This window comes from Populus alba, chromosome 12 (assembly GCF_005239225.2).
Source record: "Populus alba chromosome 12, ASM523922v2, whole genome shotgun sequence".
Taxonomy (NCBI): domain Eukaryota; kingdom Viridiplantae; phylum Streptophyta; class Magnoliopsida; order Malpighiales; family Salicaceae; genus Populus; species Populus alba.
In genome coordinates this window covers 7176729-7201530 of record NC_133295.1, presented here as the reverse complement: position 1 = coordinate 7201530, position 24802 = coordinate 7176729, and the positions used below count along the sequence as shown (strand labels likewise).

General features: G+C 31.7%; 1 protein-coding gene and 1 pseudogene across 1 annotated transcript; both read left to right on the top strand.

Moving 5' to 3' along the window:
- Positions 1–365: 365 nt before the first annotated feature.
- On the top strand, positions 366–13016 carry LOC140954367 (uncharacterized; annotated as a pseudogene).
- Positions 13017–21441: 8425 nt separating this feature from the next.
- Positions 21442–23977, top strand: LOC118049074 (COBRA-like protein 4). The gene is made up of 6 exons (XM_035058959.1): positions 21442–21557; positions 21653–21732; positions 22137–22593; positions 22693–22846; positions 22969–23228; positions 23344–23977. Exons 1-6 carry the CDS (start codon positions 21488–21490, stop codon positions 23637–23639), a joined length of 1317 nt encoding a protein of 438 aa, XP_034914850.1. The 5' UTR covers positions 21442–21487; the 3' UTR covers positions 23640–23977.
- Positions 23978–24802: the final 825 nt, after the last annotated feature.

Sequence of the window (24802 nt, the reverse complement as noted above, 5' to 3'; positions counted from 1 at the left end):
CTGTAATTTATATAACCATATTTCATGACTATATATTTATATTTTCTTGTTTATCCATCCATAATGATATTTTGTTATATAATGTATATCATAAACATTGTGGTTGATAGTTGTGCGATTATTTGTGGAAATTAAAAACCTAGGATGATTGGGTTGGAATTAAGTTATGAGATACAAGTTATTAGAAGTGTAAACAAGTTACATGTCGATAACTTGGGACCTTTTGGTATAGGGGGGACTCTGCCAAAATTTTCAATAGATTTTAATACGAAAACTATGAATATATATATATATATATATATATATATATATATAATTTACTACACTGTTTTTCAGTTGACATGGGATTGTTGTTTTATCCCGGAATGGGGGATGTTACATGGACAGTCATTGGTTGCATTTTCATTCATTTAACAGATTTGACACAAAATGTCGTGAACAAATTTTAATTGACCACTCTTTTTAAATTCAAATGCCTCGACTTTTCTAGCTAAAGATACAAACTTGGTTTGGAGGTCATGATCTTCCCTAAGGTTGTACATTCCTCCACTAAATATATGAGGTTGAGTTTTACTTGGTGCCTTATAAGTGCCTGTAGTGTCCTAATTTTGAGCATTTTCAGCTAGCAAGTCCAGGTACTCCATTGTTTCATCAGGGTCTTTATTTTCAAAAGTTCCATTGCACATCAGTTCCACCATTTGTCTTTTTTAGGTGTTAACCCTTCATAAAAATATGAAACCAATCTTCATGTTTCAAAACCATGATAAGGGCAAGTATTAAGTAGGTCTCGATACCTATCCCAACATTGGAAAAATGATACATGATCGCACACTTGTTCTTGTTGGATTCATGTAGTATCTAAGTGTTCTAACCTGATTATTCTTATTATTCTTATTATAAAGCTACTGATTATTCTCTTTAGCCATGTTTTCTAAAGAATATGAGGATACCCTACAAAGTCTATTCTTTAATATATGTGACCAAACTCTCATGCACATGTAGGAAGAGAATAAAAGAAAGAAAAGAAAATGAGACAAAACACAAAATAAAAAGTTAGATAAAAGAAAAGTGAAAAGAGAAAACTATAACAAAATTTATAATTTGTATAGAAATTTACCTCCCCGGCAATGGTGCCAAAAAAACTTGGCATGACCAAAAGATTGATGTTTTATCCCAAGTGCAGGAGTGTCGAAGTAATAAATAACCCGGCAAGACCGGGGTCGAACCATAAGGAGGTTAACTATATAAATTATAAATAATAATAGTATTAGTAATAATAATAAGACAACAACAACAACGATGATGATAATGATGATGATGATGAGTTAAAGAGGACTTTGAGATGTAAGATTAATGTCAAGATTAAACAATGATAAAAACAATTATCAAGGTTAGAGGATCCACTAATGGTATTTCAAATAAGTATAATATAAACTCTTTTTTATTACTCAACTAGAAACCACACACAAAGGAGGTTCCAATCAGATGATGTGTCATTAATAGCTCTCTATAAATTATTAACATGATCATATTAATTATCTTATTTAAGTAACACCAAACTTTTAAATTTTATCAAGAATTTATGATGCTAACTTATGTTGACAACAAATTAAGTTCCTTTCATAACACAGGTGTAGGTTATATCATACGGTTGGCTATGAAAGAGCAAAGCATTTGTTCTACCAAGTGTTATATAACACAACTTTAGATTAACCATTTAACAAGCAAGGTATTAAGAATTAATAAGATAAAAATGATAAGACATGTTAATAGTAAGTTGTTTAGGATATAATCATTAAAGTCCATATCGAGTTTATATTATACTTATCCTAAAATCATTAATGAAACATTTTCACCTTGACATAATAAACTTAGCTAAACATAATGAATAAAAGAAACATGAATAAACAAGAGGAGAACATGGTTATATAAGTATAGTAAAGGAAATGAAAAGCATAAACAAGAGATTAAGAAAAATATAACATGGAATAAAACTTGAACATTACAAAATATAAAGAAAAAGAGCAAGAGCAAGATCTTGATCTGAACAACTAAGATGCCTAAATGCATGGAAAATATCTTCTTTTATAGGCCAAAATTTGGAACTATTGATTTGATTACTAATTGTTGAGTAGGTGGCCACATCTTGACTTGGTGACAATCCTTATCTTGTTTGAACAAAATATCATTGCTAACGTCAGAATTTGAATAGATTTTCATCATGAAATTTCTAGGAAATTGTATCAGCTTTCCAATAAAAAATGAGTCGGTGCATTTGGATTTCTAGAACTCGAGATATGGGCTGAACACTGAACAGTGTCTGGGCTGCAGGATAAATTCAGACCTCTCTATTGTTGCTATAATTTGAACTTGAAAATGACCTTTTTGAATCTTGGACTGCTATGAAAGTTTTAGGCCTATGTCTTAGCTTTCCATCCATATAGAGTTGACCTAAATCCAAGTTCTATAACTCCAGTTATGATCCAATAACCGAATGATGTTCTAGTTTGGACTAAACCAGTTTCTCTTTTCTAAGCTTTTCCCTATCTTTGTCTTCTCAATTTTAGTAGTTAAAGTCATCAATCAATCCCTTGATCTATGTGATAGACCTGCATTTAAGATGAACATTTACCATAAATTAAAGGTATCTTATATTATTAGATATGTTATTATAAAACATGCTCTAGTTAAGGAGTTATTAATACTTCAAGTGCAAAATGATGATATAAAACCTTGAAAAGATGTACTTTTAAGTACTAATCAGTCTCCATGAACAAATCAATGCTTTAAACAGTTTTAAAAGGCCAAATCATAATCCATACTCATAAATATATAACCCTAGTTGGAGAAATCACCTAAATTTTAGTTGGAAGAGTGGTAATAATAATGCACAAACTTCACAACCACCATTTCAAGAATACCCTAAATTTTAAAATACTCATGGATTTGCATTTCCTTATACTCCCCCTCCTAGAAGAAATCTTGAGGAAACATTGCATGCATTCATTGAAAAGCAAGAGACAATTAACACTCAAAATGCTCAAACTATGGCAGATTTGAAAGATACTCTTGCAAAGTTCACATATGCTCTCAGTTTTCAGGAGAAAAGTAAGTTTCCATCTCAACCTCAGCAAAATCCCAAAGGGAAATACAATTCAAGTATGAGTAGCTCTCGAAGCCAACACATGGATTAAGTCAAATCAGTCACTACTCTCCACAGTGGTAAGGTTATTGAAAAACCTATTCTTGAACCTTGTGAGAAAGATGATGAGTTAATCTCTAAGGCTAAGGAAATGGTTGAACCTGAACATTGCAAAGAAAAGACTAATTCCACACCAGTACTTCCATTTCCTCATGCAATGACCAATATACATTTGTTGGATGGTATTAAATATATACCTTCTTATACTAAATTTTTGAAAGACTTGTGCACCGTGAAGAGCAAACTGAATGTGAAAAAGAAAGCCTTTTTAGCCGAACAAGTAAGTGCTATTCTTCAAAAAAATAATGTTTTGAAATATAAAGACCCTAGTTGTCCTACAATTTCATGCTTTGTTGGATAGGATAAAATTGAAAAAGCTTTACTTGATCTTGGAATTAATGTGAATTTACTTCCATATTCGGTTTTTTAAAGTCTCAATTTAGGTGACTTAAAATCAACTTCTGTAACTCTTTTACTTGTTGATAGATCTGTAAAAGTGCCTAAAGGAATAGTTGAAGATGTGTTAGTACAAGTTGATAAATTCATTTATCTTGTGGATTTTATTATCTTGGATACACAACCTGTTGAAACATGTAATTTAATTCTTGTTATTTTAGGACGTCCATTTCTTACAACTTCTAATGCATTGATTAACTATAGGAATGGAGTGATGAAGTTATCTTTTAGAAACATGACATTGGAGATGAATGTTTTTAACATTTGCAAGCAACCTGGAGATGATAATGATTTACAGGAAGTAGACTTTATTGAAAAATTAGTTTATGATCAATTTAAAACTACTTCCAGTGAAATTGAGTTTAATGAATCTAAAGATTTACAAATGGTTTATTTTCAGGAAGAATCAAAGGCAAATAGTTGGAGACAAAAAATTAAGAAATTGAGTCCATACCTTCAAGTGTTCAACCACCAAAACCTTATTTGAAGTCGTTATCATTTAATCTCAAATACTTATTTTTTGGAGAAAATGAAACTTTTCTAGTAATAATCTCTTCCAAACTTAATGCACATCAAAAAGGTAAGTTATTACAGACTCTGAAAATAAACAAAAATACATTAAGATGGACCATAGCTGTCATAAAAGGAATTAGTCCTTTGATTTGCACACACAAAATTTATTTGGAGGAAATTGCTAAACCCTCTAGAGAAATGCAACGAATGCTTAATCCTAATATGAAAGAAATAGTGAGGAATGAAGTCATTAAGCTTCTAGATAATATAATCATTTATCCTATTTCTGACAGCAAATGAGTAAGTCCTACCCAAGTTGTACCCAAGAAGTCTGGAGTCATTGTGATAAAAAAATAAGAAAAATGAGTTAATTCTAACTAGGATTATTATTGGTTGGTGCATGTGCATTGACTATAGAAAACTTAATTAATGACTAGAAAAGATCATTTTCCTTTACCTCTCATGGATCAAATCCTAGAAAGAGTTGCAAGTCATAAATTTTATTGTTTTCTAGATGGCTATTCAGGTTACAACCAAATTGAAATTGCATTAGAAGATCAAGAGAAGACTACTTTCGCATGTCCATTTGGTAACTTTTACATATAGAAGAATGCCTTTTGGATTATGTAATGCAGTAGCCACGTTTCAAAGATGCATGGTTAGCATATTCAATGATACAGTTGAACATTTTCTTGAGATTTTTATGGCTAATTTTTCTGTTTTTGGGGATTCATTTGATGATTGTTTAACTAACTTTGAAAAAGTTTTGAACAGGTGTAAGGAGAAGAATCTTGTGCTGAATTGGAAAAATGTTATTTTTTGGTAACAAACAACATTGTACTTAGTCACATTGTTTCATCAACAGGAATTGAGGTTGACAAATCTAAAATCGAGTTAATTGTCAATTTAACAACACCAAAATCTGTTAAAGATGTTAGATCATTTTTAGGATAGCTGGTTTTTATAGAAGGTTCATAAAAAATTTTAGTGTAATATTTAAGCCATTGAGTAACCTTCTAACAAAGGATAATATTTTTATATGAACTAAACATTATGAAGAAGCCTTTATTAAACTTAAAAACTTGCTTACTTTTGCTCTTGTCATTCAACCTCCTGATTGGTCATTACCTTTTGAAATAATATGTGACGCTAGTGATTATGAAGTGGGTGCTATCATGGGACAAAGAAAAGATAAGAAATTTTATGTGATTTACTATGTAAATAAAACTTTAAATAGTGCTCAAATGAATTATACTACCACTAAAAAGGAATTACTTGCAGTAGTATTTACATGTGAAAAATTTAGGTCTTATCTTGTTGGCTCACCTGTTATTGTTTTTAGTGATCATGTAGCATTGTAATATCTTCTTTCTAAGAAGGATTCTAAGGCTAAATTGGTGTGGTGGATTTTGTTACTTCAAGAATATGATATCAAAATCAAGGACAAGAAAGGCACCGGAAATGTTGTCACGAATCATTTGTCAAGATTGACAATATATTCAACATCTGACATCACACAAATTAATGATTACTTTCCTGACGAATCTTTACTTTCTATTTCTACAATGCCTTGGTTTGCTACATTGTTAATTTTCTTACAACAGGAGATTTGCCAACTGATTAGTACTTAAAAGTGCATATTTATCAAGGTTTTATATCATCATTTTGCACTTAAAGTATCAATAACTCCTTAACTAAAGCATGTTTTATAATAACAAGTTTAATACTATAAAATGCCTTAATATATGGTAAATGTTCATCTTAAATGCAGGCCTATCACATAAATCAAAGGATTGATTGATGAGTTCAAGTATGGAAATTAAAAGGATAAAGAGAGGGTGAAGCTTAGAAAAGAGATGTTGGTGCAGTCCAAACAGGAACATTGTTTGGTAATTGGGTCATATCTCGAGTTCTAGATGTCCAAATAATCTCACATTTTTACACAGATTTGGTAAGACATAGGCCTACAACTTTCATGTTTTCATTAAGATCTAAGAAGGCCGTTGTCAAGTCCAAATTATAGCAACAATGGAGAAGTCTGAATCTGTCCTAAAGCCCGAACACTGTTCAGTGTTTGGCCCATATCTGGAGTTCTAGAAGTCCAAATGACCTCCATTTTTTTTTTGGAAAGCTGAGTCAATTTCCTACAACTTTCATGTTTTCCAGTGGACCCAATTCTGATGGTAGCATTTTCGTTTTATTCAGACAAGAAGATAAGTATTTTCACCAAGTCAAAAGTTGGCCACCCACTCAACAATTAGTCATCAAATCAATAATTCCGAATTTTGGCCTATAAAAGGAGGCATTTGCCATGTATTTGGGATCTTGATTGTTCAAATCAAGTTCATGCTCTTTATTTCTCTCTTTATATTTTTTTTGTAATTTTTAAGTTTTGCTTTCATTAATATCTTGTTTATGCTTTTCATTTCCTTTCCTTTCCTTAGTTAACTTGTATCTTATTTATGTTCTTGTTTGGTTTATTTATGTTTCTCTTCTTCATTATGTTTAACTAAGTTTATTATGTCAAGGTGAAAAGGTTACACTAATGGTGTAAGAACAAGTATGGTGTAAACTCATCATGGACCTTAATGTTTAATATTAACATGTCTTATATTTTTATCTTACTAATTCTTATTACCTTGCTTGTTAAATGGTTAATCTAGATTTGTGTTGTATAATACTTGGTACAACAAATACTTGGCACTCTCATAGCCCAACCGTATGGTATTACCTACACCTGGGCTATGAAAGGAACTTGATTTGTTGTTAACATCAGTTAATATCATGAATTCCTGACAATATTTAAAAGTTTGGTGTTATATAAATAAGATAATTAATATGATCATGTTAGTAATTTATAATGAGCTATTAATGACAAATCATTCGATTGGAACCTCCTCTGTGTGTGGTTTCCAAATTGAGTAATAAAAGTTTATACTATATTTGTTTGAAATACCATTAGTGGATCCTCTAACCTTGACATTTGTTTTTATCATTGTTTAATCCTTATATTAATCTTTCATCTCAAAGTTCTTATTAATTTCTTCATCCTCTTTTTTTTATTATTATTACTATTATTATTATTATTATTATTATTATTATTTACATTTTGTTTATATTATATAATATATCTCTTTGATCTTTTCATAAACTCAGTATATAGGCTGGAAACCTGTGACCCGATCTTTTAGATCATTCTCAGGTATAACAACGCCACGTACTGAATATTATTATTATTATTATTACTACTACTACTACTACTATTATTACTATTACTATTATTGTTATTATTGTTGTTGTTATTGTTGTTATTATTGTTTTTGTTGTTGTTTTATTGTTATTTATAATTTATACAATTAACCTCTTTGTGGTTCGACCCCGGTCTTGCCAAGTTATTTATTACTTCGACACTCCTGCACTTGGGAGAAGACATCAATATTTTGGTCGTGTCACCAACTCATTGGAGTAACCAAGACAAAAGAAAGTTTTTGAATGAAGTAAAGAACTTTTATTAGGATGACCTATACTTATTTAAATATTGTCCTGAACAAATATTTCAAAGATGCATTCCTGACAATGAGGTAAGTAGTGTCATTAAATTTTGTTATTCTGAGGCATGTGGGGGTCATTTCTCATCAAAGAAGACGACCGCAAAAATCTTACAATGTGGATTTTATTTGCTCACCATGTTTAGGGACACACATGCATTCTACAAAACTTGTGAAAATTATCAAAAGTTAGGATCTATTTCAAAACATCACATGATGCCTTTAAATCCTATTCTTGTGATTGAAATCTTTGTTCGTTAGGGTATAGATTTCATGGGTTCATTTCCTCCATCATTTGGTTTTGTGTGCATATTAGTCGCAATGGATTATGTTTCAAAATGGATAGAGGCAATTCCAAGTCGAAACAATGATCATAAAATAGTGATCAAGTTTTTGAAAGAAAATATTTTGAGTTGGTTTGGAACCCCTCGAGCCATGATAAGTGATGGTGGAACATATTTTTACAATAAGCCATTTGAGTCTTTAATGAAAAAATATGGAATCACACACAAAGTTGCCACCCCTTATCACCCTCAGACAAGTGGACAAGTAGAACTTGCTAATAGGGAAGATCAAACAAATCTTGGAAAAAATAATGAACCCTAATCGGAAGAACTGGTCTTTAAGACTTAATGATGCACTTTGGGCTTAGCAAACTGCTTTTAAAACATCATTAGGTATGTCATCTTATAGGTTGGTTTATGAAAAATCTTGTCACTTGCCTGTGGAACTTGAACATAAAGCTCATTGGGCTATCAAAGCTTTTAATTCAAACCTTGATGATGCTAGCCAGCTGCGTAAATTACAAATAAATGAGCTTGAGGAAATAAGAAATGATGCATATAAGAATTCAAAAATTCATAAAGCAAGAATCAAAGAGTTTCATGACAAAAGAATCTTGAGAAAAACATTTGATGTTGATCAAAAAGTTTTGCTTTATAATTCTCGACTTTGTTGATCAAGATGGAGAGGTCCATTTATTTTGAAACATGTGTATTCTTATGAGGCCTTTGATATTGAGAATCCAAAGAATGACAATGTTTTTAAGGTAAATGGACATCATTTGAAAGCTTACTTTGATAATTTTCCTAGTGAAAATGAATCCATTAGTTTGAATGATTCTGTATATAAAGGTTGATTATTTTGTTTTTCTCACATTTTTTTTGTGTTTCTTTTTGGTGTAACTCTTGTTTTGCTAGTCTTTCTCCAACCCTGGTCAAATGGTGGATAACGGTACTCCGTGACTCTTATATCGGTCTTTCAGTTTTCCATGATAACTAATATTTATGTATATATTTGTCCAATTCCTTACTTCTTCTCTTTTCTTTGCATCTCTTTTCCATTTCTCATCTAAAAAAATAGACACCACTCTTGAAAAATAAAAAAATTATATTCCCGCTTTGGCTAAAAATGCGATTGCAAAAATTTACCGTGCTAGGTGTGAAAGATTAAGGTTGTTAATGAACCATGAAATTCCTGAAGATATTCATTGGATGATTGAATCAAATGTTTGATTATGAGGCGAGTCTTTAAATTCTTTTATTTCATACATGCATGGGACAGGTAAAAGCACTTTTACAAAGAAACGTCATGCAAAATGACTGAAAGTCTGTCATCGATGTGCTAGATGGACTAATATTGCACAATGTCATTCTTTAAGAATGGTATTTATAAATCATGAAGATAAAATACAATTCAATAAGGATGAGCTAAGTAAGGAGTCTTTAGATAATCTACTGTTAACTCTTGAGACGCATCCTAGTAAGGAGATGTGCATCGTGCAATTCATGATTTATGGCCCCATTTTCATAAAAAACATGATCGACTTAGTCTTGGGAATCTAACTGGGAAGCTTATCCCCGACCCATAGAGGGCGTTTATGTCGTTCTTGGACATCAAACCAAGGGAAGATGTGAGCTATAATCACAACTATTTGTACATACACATGTTTTGAAAAGAGAGAGACAGATAGAGAGAGTGAGACTCCAGTTGGCCTACATATAGGTGGTATGATTTTATTTTTAATTTCTTAACTATAAATTTTTCTCTTCCTTCCCTTCATTTCTACTCAACTCATACATTCAACATATATAGAAGTGTGTAGAAATGGCAAGTTTCTCAAGTCATCAAATAAAAAATATTTGTGTTTTTGGTGGATCTCGTCCTTGGAAAGAAAATGAGTTTTTAGAATTAGCAAATCATCTTGGTTAGGTACTAGCTGAGAGAAAGATTCATTTAGTGTATAGGAGAGGCAGCCTTGGGTTAATGGGAGTGTGTCAATAGCTGTATTTTTAGGATGCAATCAAGTTTTGGGTATCATTTCCAAAGGTTTAGCCAAAATGGATATCATCAGAAAAACAGTTTTAGAGGAACTACAAGTCTCCACAAAATATCTAAACGAATGAATGAAATGTTTGATTATCTTGACACCTTTATTGCCTTACCAGGTGGTCTGGGCATATTAGAAGGGATATTTCATATTTTCTCTTAGGCCCAACTGAACATTCACTAGAAACCTATACATTTGCTCAATGTTAATGGTTTTTATGATAATTTGTTGTCTTTTATTGATCATGCTGTCGAACAGAATTTTCTAATATCTTTGGCATGACAAATCATGAACTCTACTGCTACTGCTGAATAACTAATTGATCAATTGCAATCTTTCATCCCTGTAATTGATTTCTCCATGAGTCGAATAGACTAGTCAAACAAGAAAAGCTGTAAAAAACTGAGATTGGATTTGAGCCTTAGTTTGTAAGAACTTGTGTCTTTTGGTTTTATTAATAGCATAATATTTTTTTTGTTTTGTTATCTCTTATATTTGTTTAAGTGTGTTTTAGACTTGTTAGGAGTCGCTGCTTTAGGTGATGTCTTCTATACTTTACCTTTCTACCTTAAAATATTGAGGACAATGTCTTATTTTTGTTGGGGGGTAGTAGTCGTAAGTTTTAAAAAAACTAACTTTTTGTTGTTATTAAAACCATTTGACAAATCTGTTATTGTTAGGATGGCAGAGTAAGGAGGAATTTTATTGACTCTTGAGATACATCTTAGTAAACATTCTTATCAAGGTCTATCATAACACTTTTTGAAATATTTAGGTTTACAAACTCTCCCATTATTATCACTTGATTATGCTCATATATTCATTTAACAAATATTCTTAAACCTTTATTTTCACACACACACTTTAACATATGATTGTGGGTTGCACGTTGGATTATTACATTAATTATGTTCTTTTGTTAAAAGTGACAACTAAGGAAAATGGATAATATATAATTTGTAAATAAATAAATAAATATTGATGATAATAAAAACATAGATAAGTTTGGTTTCGTAACCTCCCTAACCTAAGCAATTAAGCTCGATGGGGTGTTTTAACACCTAATACCTTGAAGTCCAAAATTGTATATATATTAAAGAAAAGAAAAGAAAAGAAAAGAAAAGAAAAAAAGATAATAAATCTCAACCCAAGGAAGTTAACCTTAGAAAAACATTAGAACAAAATTGTGTTTTCATCCAAGCAAAGCCCCATAACTATGTGTTGATATATTGAGCACAAAAGGAAGGTTTATTAATATATTATTTAAGAAGTATGAAGCAGATAAATAAATATAATAAGAGTTTGTTTATTTGGATAGATTAATGGAAGTTGAATGATGAATGCCTTGGTTTTGAATTTTGTACATTGTTTTTCTACTTTAACGTTTTAATTATTAGGGACCAGTAATAAGCTAGTTGGGGGGTGTAATTAGTATTTAAAAGTGCATTTTTATCAAGGTTTTATATCATCAAATTGCACTTAAAGTATCATTAAATTCCCTAACTTAAACATGTTTTATAATAGCAAGTACAATAATATAAGATATCTTTAATTTATGGTAAATGCTCATTTCAAATGCAAGCATGTTTCACAATTCAAAGGATTAATTGATTTGTTTAACTATTGAAATTGAGAAGACAAAGAGAGGGCTAAGCTTAAATAAGAGATGTTGGTTCAATTCAAACTGGAACACCATTCGGTTATTGGATTATAACTGGAGCCGTATAACTTGGATTTAGGTCTGGTTTATATGGATGGAAAGCTAAGATATAAGCCTAAAACTTTCATAAGAGTCCAAGATTCAAAACGGTCATTTCAAGTTTAAATTATAGCAACAAAAAAGAAGTCGGAATTTATCCTGTGGCCTAGACATTGTTCAGTGTGAAGCCCATATCTCGAGTTCTAGAAGTCCAAATGAGCTCATTCTTTTTTTGTTAGAAAACTAAGAAAAATTCCCATAACTATCATAAGACTATCTATTCAAATTATGATGTTAGAAATGATGTTTTGTTTAGACAAGAAGATAATGGTTGTCACCAAGTCAATAGGTGGTCACCCACTCAATAATTAGTCATCAAATCAATAGTTTTGAATTTTAGCCTATAAACGAAGGCATTTTCCATACATTTAGACATCTTAGTGTTAAGATCAAGATCACTCTCTCTCTTTGTATTTTGTAATCTTTAATTTTTATTTTATGTTATATTAATCTCTTGTTTATGCCTTTTATTTTCTTTACTATACTTAATTAACTTATATCATGTTTATGTTCTTATATTGTTTATTTATGTTTTTCTTCTTCATGATGTTTTAGCTAAGTTAATTTTGTCAAGGTGAAAAGGGTACACTAATGGTGTAAGAATAAGTATAATATAAACTCAACATGGACTTTAATGTTTGATACTAACATGTTTTATATTTGTTATCTTACTCATTCTTAATACCTTGCTTGTTAAATGGTTAATCTAGATTTGTGTTGTACAACTCTTGGTACAACAAATACTTGGCACTTTCTTAGCTTACTGTATGGTATAACCGACACTTGTGCTATGAAAGGAACTTGATTTGTTGTTAATGTAAGCTATCACTAATAATACCTGACCACATTTACAAGTATTGGCATTACTCAAATAAGATAATTAATATAATCATGTTAATAATTTATAATCTAATTGGAACCTCCTTTATGTGTGGTTTCTAGTTAAGTAATAAAAGGAGTTTATATTATACTTATTTGAAATACCATTAGTGGATCCTCTAACCTTAACAATTGTTTTATCGTTTTTTAATCCTTACATCAATATCTCATCTTAAAAGTTCTTTTCAACTCCTTTCCATTTATTATTTGTAATTTTATATAGTTGACCTCCCTATGGTTTGATCCCGGTCTTGTCGGGGTATTTATTACTTTAACACTCCTACACTTGGGATAAGACATCAATATTTTGATCGTGTTAGTAAGGGCTAGAAAAGCACACTTAAAAGAAAAAGGATAGGGCTAAAGAGCACACTATCTAATATACGAGGGCTAGAAAGCGCATCTAAAAGGAAAGAAATAGTGCTAGAAAGTGCATTATCTGATAGAAAAGGGCTAGAAAACACTCTCAAAAGAAAATGGATAAGGCTATAAAAGGAGGCATTATTCAATATGCGAGGGCTAGAAAGCACACCCGAAAAGAAAAAGATAGAGCTAGAAAGCACACGCAAAAGAAAATGGATAAGACTAGAAAGCGCATTATCCGATATACGAGGACTAAAAAACACACTTGAAAGGAAAGAGATAGGGCTAAAAAGCAAACTATCTAATGGGTGAGGGCTAAAAAGCACACTAAAAAGAAAATGGATAAGGCAAGAAAGCGAATTATCCAATATGAGAGGGCTAAAAAGCAAACTCAAAAGAAAATGGATAAAGATGATATCTTTTGCTTGAAAGGTTTAAATCTGTTAAGGATTCTTTCCTATGCAATATGTTATGATTAATATGCATATATTCTTACTTAAAAAATATAGGTCCCCTTTCTTCGTGGACTCTTTCTTTCAAAACTTTGATCTTTGTAGCAAGCTTTCATGGCTCTTTTGTTTTTGCTTACCCTAGCCACAACTCGTGGACTTGACCTCTAAGGAGAGATGCTCATTTGATGATCTTAGATGATACTGACATACCCCACTATCTGAAACCCCTTATCTTAATAATTATGACATATTCCATGATGTCTTTTTTAAAAAAAAATTGGAGGATTTGAATAGCTTTGTTTCCCATTCTATGTTCTCTTGAAAGAGGAGTCATGGAGCCAACCTTTACTATATTGTTTTAGTAGCCCTACGCCTAATCATGCCACTAAGTATATTTATCGTATTTTGTTTGCTTGAACATTCTCAAAGCTTATATCATATGAAAAAGGACTTGGCTATTTACAAGAGATTGCTTTCATGAGAATTTTTTTTTTTCAGAATTTCAAAGCCAATTCCTAAACACAAGAACCAATTCGATGTTGGTATAAAGAAATTTTTTTCCAAAAAGAATTCAAGCAATCCCTATGGACAAGGTTTCATAACAGATGAAAATATTTGTTGTTTTTTTGTCTATTAATAAAAATATGAAGTGATATTTTGTTGGTCAAACAATTTTAAGTTGAGAATTAAAAAAAAAAAAAGATATTTGAAGCATTCATTTTACTTGTATGAATAATGAAGCATAACCGAGGTTTCTCGAAAAAACTCATTTTCATATGGGAAAGCATCACTTACCAATCTAGATTGCTCGTCTTCAATTAGAAAGGGGTTTATTGGGTACATAATATGGGTTTTGGCTCTTGGCTATTTGATAAAATGGTACTTGCAGGCTTAAAAAGTGTTTAAAAGATCTCAAGTATGAGGAGCACCTAAGCTCATTCCAAAACCCTCTTTTTGGTCAAAGGATTCCTGGATCTTAGGGTTGACTTTGTAAAATGGTGTGACATGCCCTTAGCATTTAGACTATTCGATTGTGAATATTATTATTGTATTCATTGTTTTGAATTTATTCATACCCCTAGCGTTGTTTGGGCACCTTTAATCATTAAGGATCATTTTGTATATTATTGTGGTCAAATTGTTTTTCTGAGCCATATATTTTTTCCTAGTGTGGGGTGTAATCCTAATCAGAGTTGATTTTCAAGAAAAACTTACTAGGCTCAAAGGGGGTAAAGGATATGTTTGAGTGTTGTTAAAGGATTATCAGAGATGGTCTCTCTTAATTTTAAACGCATGCTTTTAAGATCGATAAGTTTTGTTTTCTTTCATTTTGGCCATGCAAAATTATTTTTCATTGTGATTATGAATCATTATTAATTCGATTAAAACTCAACTTCTATGTTATTTTATGGTGTTTGGTTTATTTTTTGGTTTGTAAGCATTTGATCCCAAAACTCACTTGTGAAATACAAACACCAATTTGACCTCCGTATTTATACTAATAACTTTGATTTCCCAAAAGCCTTTGTAAAAACACAAAAACAAGGTTTTTTAAGTTTATGAGATCATGTAGATTTTTTTTTTTTTAGAAAGAGGAAATACACCAAAGAATTCTTGGCCAAACATTGATTTTTATTGATTTAATAGGCAAAATACATCAAGAATAGTATTTCTTTATGGGTTTAGGTAGATCATCTCCATCCATCTTAGTTAAAATTAGAGCTTATTCGGATAAAGCCTTTTTCACCATATAAGGTCCTTTATAGTTCAGTGTCCATTTACTCTAATCTTCTCCCAATGGCAACAAGATCTTCTTCAATACCATGTAAGGGGTTGCATCTGTAGAAGTTCTGATTGTAGCGTGGCACTCGTGAAGTGCGTACAAAAGCATATATGCCAATCCTGATAGCTGACTTCCCAACTTTTAGCTCTAAAGTAGCTTCTAGACTGATGATGCATAAATCATACTCAGTCTTATTATTAGTGCTTTCAAATTGCAACCTTACCGAAACAGGGTACTGCACATCCTCATCATGAAGGTTAAAATTCAGTGGCTTATAATCTTCCACAACATGATCTGCCCAGATGGTTAGCAATCACACTTCCTTTTACAACCTTTCTTGTCATATAAATAATGATGTATTCTTTTAACAACACTTGTCATCTTGCTATCTAGCTTGACAAGTAAAACTTTTCACATATGTATTTCAGCGGATCCAGTTTTAAGATCAACTATGTCATGTAATACAACATAGATTGCCTAGGCCTTTTTACGCCCCCAAACCAAGGCACAATATAGCCTTTTAAAGGCAGTATACTAGGATTCATAATCATTAAACGTCTTGCTCTAGTAGTGGATAACTTGTTCTTTTCTCTCTGACTCATCGTGTTGGCTCAATATGCATCTCATAATTGTTTTTGTCACAATCATATATAGGATTAGAGGTTTTCCTGGTATAAGAGGCACTATCAATGGCATGTTTTGGAAATATATTTTGATCTTATCAAAAGCTTTTTGGCAATCATTATCTCATACCCCGAGATTTTTCTTTCAAAATAAACAGAAAATCAGCTCATACGTTACTATAAGTTAAACTTCTTACTTCTTTCTCCATCTTAGGCATCGATATGTCTTAGATTGCCTTTACTTTGCTTGGATCAACTTCTATTCCTTGACTGCTTAGTACAAAACCCATTTTTTCAGTCTTTAACCTGAATGAACACTTTATGGGATTCAATCTTAATTGGAATTTTTACTGCCTTTCAAACAATTTCCTCAAAACCTGCTCATCATTTTCTTCTTTCTTTGATTTGGCAAGTATATCATCCACATAAACTTCCACTTCTGGATGCATCATGTCATGGAATAAAGTAACCATTGCTCTTTGAGTGGCACCAACATTCCTCAATCCAAATGACATCACTTTATAGCAAAAGGTTTCCCACAGCATGACAAAGGTAGTTTTCTCATCTTCCTCTACCATTCTAATCTGATTATATCTTGAGAAGACATCCATGAATGAGTACATGGCTCTCTTCGCAACATTATTGACTAAGATGCATATATGGGGTAGAGGAAAGTCATCTTTCTAGCTTGCCTTCTTAAAGTCTCTATAATCCATAAATACCCTGATCTTGCCATCCTTCTTGGAAACTACAACTACATTAGCCACCCATCGAGGATAATGGACCACATCAAGAAATTTTGCATCTCATTGTTTTTGTATTTCTACCTTCACTTTAAATAGCATATCCGGGTGCATTCGTCTGGTGTTCCATTTAACCGACTTACTTCTTTCCACCAAGGGAATCATGTGTACCATTATGTCAGTGTATAAACCATACATATCTATATAAGTCTAGGTAAAGACATTCGTATGTTCATGTAACAAATAGATTAGGCCATCTTTTTCCTTAGCTGTAATAAGGGTACCAATCTTTAATTCTTTCTTTTCTTGTTTAGTACCCAAATTTATAATTTCTAGCTTTTTACTAACGGGTTTCCAGGTTTTCTCATAATCTCCATCAACATAGTAAACTCTTTTATTTCCTCTTCTTCCTAGTCTTCGTCACACATTGCAATTGTATTATCAAAGTTTGGCCAATTACTCTTAATGTAGTGGATTTGTGAATTGATGGAACTTTTAAGGTTCTCAAAAGTGTAAGGTGTGCTCGGGTAAGTGTGTTATTTGCATGGAAAATAAAAGAAAACAAAGACACATTTTGGACCCAGAAAAATGCATGATATCATTCAAATAAAAAGGCTCTTTTGACAAAGAAGATCTTGTGGTATTATAAGACAAATTGCATCAAGACAAAAACAAGTAGAAATAACAAAACACAAAAAGACATCTAGAGAGAGGTAAAACATCAAAACAAAACAAAACACTTCAGCAAACATGGTCAAACAATAAAAATTATTTTTTGAATACAATAGGAGCAGACTCTATCTTCCAATTCTGGTATGCCTCTCCCTCAGCCAGCTTCTTCACAAAGGCTTTTGCAGGGATATCATCGATGATGTGCATAGACAACTGTGGCAGCATCTCATCTTCTGCTTTGACCTTCACTTCTTCAATAGATTCCTTATCTTAACATTCAAAAGCACTGTTATGGAGGTCTACCATTCTAGATTTGATCACCTCCACAAACCTTGAAAAGTTTATTTGAAGTGACAGGATGGTAAGGCCGCCTTCTTCTAGCTCCCATCCTTCAATCATTGCCATTTTAGCTTCCCTTTTGTTATTGGCAACTAGTTTGTAATCATCTTTCTTAGGCCTATACTTGAGACAGAATCTCTAGTCCACACATTTCAATTTCATTGACTCTTTGATAGATTCCTATTTGACTATAATTTAAAACATATAGTATTTGCAACAATATATTGTTGTTTGATACTAGTAGTAGCATTACTATTCACAATATCTGTGTTGTTACTAGTAGTAGCAGTGCATTTAAATGATAAAGATTTTGATGAATTTTTTAGGAATAACGAGGAAGATTAAGTCAATGAAGCTGATTTTAGTTTACATGACACACCAACAAATTATTTGTTAATTTAGTTAATGAAATTCTATGGACATAATTATATTATATTGTATTGTATTTTTAAGTTATTTAAATCATGTATAAATTTTTATTTGAACTATGTATTTTAAGGTGTTAGACTTTCATTTTGTTTTATTTCACTTTTATTTTAATTGTGTTATATTATTATTTACTACTTGACTGGAATTGTCAATATATAATTTGTTAAAAATATTTTACTTATTATTTTACGATCCGAGTTTATATTATATATTCCATGTCATATCAAAAAAATATTTTTGATAACCTTGCCTTGGCCAACTGTTCTAAATTTTGTTGACTTTAAGGGTAAAAGTGTATTTTTACATACGTGAAAATACTATACTACCCTCAAACTAAGCCTTAGAAAATAAAAAGGAAAGGGAAAAATGATTATTTCACTATAACCCAAGACACATTTCACTATGGATTGGACTACAGTAAATGACCTACGGGTTTTAGAGCATTTGTTAATTAGTTTATAATCGCTATCTAGTTGTGGCTTGGATTAAAAAAAAAATGAACTTAAAACAATAATATCTAGATTAACACGATAATGTCATGAAACTTGGTACAACGATTCAAATTTGAAAAATCTTGACTTGACTATTTGCTTAATACATCAGATTTTAAATTAAATTGTATGAGAGTTTTCATGATGTAATCTTGTTCGCTAGGTAGGTCCGAAGAAAAAAAACAACCTAATACTCCGAATGATAAAATTAAATAAAAACCTCATTTTAAATGATGAAAGTTTTAAAAACAAAATCACAAAAAAAAAAGATAAAAAAACACAAAGGAATTAAAAACCCCATATTAAAGGATGAAATTAAAAAAAAAAAACCAGAAAATAAAAAAACAAGGCTAAAAAATTATTATTGATAAAAAATAATTTACCATCAACTCAATACTAAATGATAAAATTAAATAAAAAACCACATGTTAAAGCATGAAATTAAAAAAAAATAGACAAAAAACACAAATCTCAAAAGAAATACAAATCACATATTAAAATGATGAAATAAAAAAACAAAACAAAAGATTAAAAAAAAAAAAACTAAGAAACCAAATGGCCAATTAAATAATATCCAAATACGTGTGCTCGAGAGAGGTCCATGCATAGTTTTGAAACTCGATCTAACCCGGCGGGTCAACTTGAAAATCGGCTAATTCGAGGCTAGAACCGGGCTGAGTTTATGAAAAAAATAAGAGAAGTCAAAAACTCAGCTGACCCGATGGGTTGACCCGGTAAGACCCGGTCAAAAACTCGGTTCCAACCCATTGACTATTTTAAAAAAAACCAAAACGATGTCGTTTTGATTTATAAAACAAACAGGGTTGACCAGGTAAAAACCCGACGATCCACGTAAAATTTATGACTCGGAACTGGATCGACCACCGAACCGAGTTTAAAAACTCTAGGTCCATGTACCTAGTTCTTTATTTCATTTATTTTCTTTTAATAAGGAGTGTGTTGTCCGTCTTTAAAAAAAAAAATCATGAAGAAAAATATTGCTACTCCTAATGGTTGTCACGACCACGCGTAAGCCATGGAGCAAAGGCATGAATCCTATAGTTGTACCTATAAAATAATATATCAAGCATGTTGTCTGTTTCAGAAGGAAATATATTGTTGCTCCTAATGCTCTAACCCACGAGCTCACATTAAAATAATATACAATGCTCTAACATTCTATGTAGATTTTGCTGGTGCCATGGTGAAGATGGGGGAGCCTGAGCCCACTAACTGGAAGTTATGGACAAATTCGTACCAACAACGTCAAGGTAAATTGAACCTTATTGTTTATTAAGAAATGGTAGCCATTCATGGGGCTTTTGCTAATTCCGAAACTAATAGATTGAAAGCCAACACATACCCCAAATAAAAATAAAACTACGATCGCATGATGCTCTGGGTATTCAGCTCACAATGGAAGAGCTTCCAGCCCAAGTGGTGGATGTGAACGTGGTTGTATCTTGTGGCCTCATTGACTAAATCTAATTAATATTCGTTTTCAGTGCTCTCTATGTTTGGATGGCTTTCCCTGTTCGTGAAGAGATATTCCAAGCTTATTTCTCTCTACTTTTAAATTGTACAGTTCATCAATTACATTATTTTTTGAAGTATTTGTTTAGGACGTTCTTATTTTTTTAGGTGGATTTCAAGAATGATGAAGTGACTTATCAATAGGCATTTTGTCAACTGGCAAGAGATCTTTCAATTGAAACGAAGGGACACTTTAATATTCATTCATTTTACACTTTAATTTCATAAGGTTCGTGTTTGTGATTATTTAAAGTGTTTGAAAGTATGGTTATGGTTGTTTTTTAAAGTGTTTTTAATATTAAAATAATATTTTTTTATTTTTAAAATCAGTATATAAAAAAAAAATTTAAATATATAAAAAAGTAATTTTTTTAAAAAAAATATAAATATAATCGCGTTTCCAAATACTGATTTAGCATATATTGTTTAATAACTGGAAACTGGTGCAGAATCCTTGTTACCTGAGCTATATGGCTTTTCTCTTCCGGGAACCTACTTATTAAATTGGGATACACTCACACACACATCCCTTGTCCTTATTGTTTTTTTTTTTTAAAGAAAAGAAATTATATGCCGATTATAGAATTATATATATATATATATATATATATCATTTCACTGCTTGTTTTGCTTGCTATAAGGAGAATATTAAATAAAATGTTAAAATATTATTCTTTTAAAAAAAATATTATTCTTATATATCTTACAAAAAATATCAAAACATTACATAATACAATTTATTGCAATGCTATTTTTTTCTTTAGTTTTTATTTTTATTTTATATATATATATATATTATAAGATTATTCTCATCTTATAATTTATATTACAAGTTTAGTAAGTTCAACCGGATTGGTTCTATTCAATATTAAATTGAACAAGAATCATCTGAGTTATTTTTAAATCACTAAATCAATCAAATCATATCATATTATTAAAATAGTTATGTACCAAATATATTAAAATACAATTAACTCTTTTATATAACTCTTTTTATATATATCATTAGTGTACACATAAACAAAAAATATATATATTTATAATATTTAAAAAACCATATTACCAATTTTATTCATATAATCTGCCCTTGAAAGAGAGATTTTCCCCTCTATTATTATATCTTCTAGTGCCCCGTACTGCAAATCAAAAGTACCTAGCAGGATAAATTAGTGGCAGAATACATCACATGTCATTACCATATGATGCCATTGTTAGTCATCTTATTATTTATTCTGAATCTGCTGTGAATATAACAGGAGAATCTTAAATGGAACTACCAAACAAAGAAAATCACCTCCATATCTTTAATCCAACTTACATAAATACTAGACTTTTCAATACAATTAGGCAAAATTAAGAGCGAGCGAAAGAGCATGGAACTTGATAAGCTTAAGTTCTCGATTGTCTTGACTATTTTTTCTGCCATGACAGTTTTACATGCAGGTTACCCTTCCAGCTCTCAGAAATATACATTAGGCAAGTTTGATAAAATTCTGCTGAGTATTTATTTCCCTCTCTATCTTGCCATGTTATTGCAGTGGCTTACGATCCATTGGATCCCCATGGGAGCATAAATATAAAATGGGATATCCTGTCTTGGACTCCTGATGGCTATGTTGTGAGTGTCATCTCATTTTCTTCATATATTTGTATTATGTAATGCTACGGCTAGTTTATCAGCATAAAGTAAGCACAATGCAAACTACTCAATTATATTGTCATTCATTATTGTCTTGAACTTGTGAGAACTCTTATTCTATAGTTGCAGCTACCAAATAGAAAATTAGCAAACTAGAGCATTGTAGAGGGCTAGAATCTGCTCATGTTCTAACAGCATATATGCGAATTTATCAGTTACATTACTAGCTTGCATTGAAGAACTGAGGCAAGAGTACTCTGTTTGCATTGAAGAACTCGTAAAATTTGGTCAAAATTTAAACATGCAGTTTCCAACTGAAGAGAAGAGCATCGACTAGCTTATGTATTCTGATTTGAACGCACTGAAATTGATATGTTTTTTAGGCAGCTGTGTTGATGAATAACTTTCAAATGTATCGACAAATAATGAGCCCAGGGTGGACCTTAGGCTGGACATGGGCTAAGAAAGAAGTGATTTGGTCAATGGTGGGAGCCCAAGCCACTGATCAAGGAGATTGTTCCAATTTCAAAGGCAACATTCCACACTGCTGTACGAGAAATCCTACAGTTGTTGACTTGCTCCCTGGAGTCCCTAAAACCCAACAGTATTCTGATTGCTGCAAGGGTGGTGTTTTGGCATCTTGGGGACAAGAACCTACAGCCGCAGTTTCATCATTTCAGCTCAGTGTTGGTCTCTCTGGTACATCCAATACAACAGTTGCACTGCCCCAGAATTTCTTTTTGCTTGGTCCAGGACCAGGCTATACGTGCAGTGCAGCAACAATTGTTTCACCTTCAGTTTTCTTCTCAAGTGATGGGAAGCGAAAAACACAAGCAATGAGTAAGTTGGTCTTCCTCTTAAAATCTCCTCTGGCCAATGTAGTTCCTGCGTAGAGAGTTCTGATTCTTTGATTATCTGTTTCTATATATAATATTGCAGTGAGCTGGACTGTGACGTGCTCTTACTCGCAAATGCTTGTGTCTAAGAATCCCTCCTGTTGTGTTTCTTTGTCATCCTTTTACAACTCTAAGATCACTCCCTGTCCATCCTGTTCTTGTGGGTGCCAGAATAATGAAAATACTAGCTGTGTCATGTAAGAAGTCACACTCACTTGAGAAACAAGTTAAATGTATTTGACGCTGAATCGATTAGTGTGTTCGTTCTGTTAGATGCGTCTCTGTTCCTGATTCATGTATTTGGACTGTAAAATAACAGGAGCAATTCCAGAATTTCAAGTGTTGTAGAAGCAAGTACATCAATGCTTGAGTGTACTTCACACATGTGCCCAATCCGGGTGCATTGGCATATTAAGGCCAACTACAAGGAGTATTGGCGTGTGAAGATTACAGTCACCAATTTCAATTATCGGAAGAATTTCACACTGTGGACTCTTGTTGCTCAGCATCCAAACCTCAACAATGTAACCAGAGTTTATAGCTTTCTCTACAAGTCACTTATGCTCTTCAGTACCTTAAGTGAGTCCAAAGTCCAAGAAAATCCACCTTACATGGTTTCTTTTATTTGTGTATAGTTCTGATTCACTGGTAATGGTGCTTTCATTTCTTATGACACAAGCATTCCTATATGCAGACGATACTGCCATGTTTTATGGGAACAAAAAGAATAATGACAAGCTCCTGGAAGCTGGGCTAAATGGGAATGTTCAATCAGAGATTCTGCTTGGAAAGGACATGAGCAGATTCACATTGGAGCATGGCTGGGGTTTCCCTTCGAGAATTTACTTCGACGGTGATGAATGTATGATGCCTCCTCCTGATTCATATCCATCTCTACCCAACTCTGCTCCTTTCAGTCCAACAGCCTCCTCAACACCAGCCATATTTCTAATTCTCATCTTGCTAGCCTTTTGGTGTTCGTTGTTCTAGTAGATATTGAACGTAGCTGGATAGGATCAATCGGGAAGTTCTTACGAAGACAAGGAGTCATCTTATCAATGTACCAAGCATTTGTCCTTTTTTTTTTTTAATTAAAATGTTGAAAATAAACCATTAGGTTTACAGAAAGATGAAGCACCGCTGGAAATCATATACATAAGGATCGACGTGTAGAATTCGCTGTAGTTTATTAAAATACGACTCGGGAGATTAATATATGTGTGATTTACTTATGAACAGGTGCCCTCTCAGATTATGTATTCTAAGGCATTGATGGAGAATACTGTCGGTAGATGGGTCCGTGGCTCGTTTATATTTGGATAAATTTTAATTCGCCTCCCGTGAGGTTATTAATTTATATTGTCTATTTCAATTTTACCTTAAGAGTTTGATTTCTATCTTTAAGCTCCGACAAGTTTCATTGTAGATTCAATCTATTTCCCGCCGTCCATTTATATTAGTAATAGTTGCACAAATCATCGTTCGTGATTTGACATATTAATATCAAGGTTGTCAATTTCGTTTTGTTTTGTCTAAAATAGCTGAAATATTCTATATCAATTTAAAAAACAGAACAAAACGAAACAAGTTTCATCTCATTTTAAATCTCGGTCCGTTCCGGATTTTTCGGCTAAATTTCGGCTGGAACGTTCTGATTTCATTCCACATGTTCCGTTCCGCTCTTGAAAAGCCATTGAATCAAATTGAACCTTGTTCAATTTAATTAATTAAATCACTCAAGTATAAAAAACTCTTTTTCATTACTATTTCAATAACAATGATATTAATAATAATATTGAAAATTATTATTACTATTTTCATTAACAATGATATTAATTTTTTAAAATTAGATTTATCACTAATATATATGATCTATATTCATGTTGTTTTTTTTCATGTTTATTCTTTGCAGGAATTTTAGCAAAACAAGGGATGTTTTAGATTTCATTAGCCTTGATAACATTGACCTAACTTTATATTTAAAATATTTGTGTTAAAACATTTTACTTTCATAATATTTTGATATTTTGTTTAAGTTGAATTACTTTAACTTAAAGATCTATTTAATCTTGACTATTTAGAAATATTTTAAAATTTAAAATTATATTTGTTTGGCATTGTGTTTGTATTGCATAATTTATAATTAATTTATC

Bases quoted from the DNA above. Each gene is read 5' to 3' on its own strand.
- LOC118049074 (XM_035058959.1), top strand. From the start codon at position 21,488: ATGGAACTTGATAAGCTTAAGTTCTCGATTGTCTTGACTATTTTTTCT. The intron at 22,594-22,692 runs GTAAGTTGGTCT...ATAATATTGCAG, and splicing joins GCGAAAAACACAAGCAATGA to TGAGCTGGACTGTGACGTGC. The intron at 23,229-23,343 runs GTGAGTCCAAAG...TCCTATATGCAG, and splicing joins TATGCTCTTCAGTACCTTAA to ACGATACTGCCATGTTTTAT.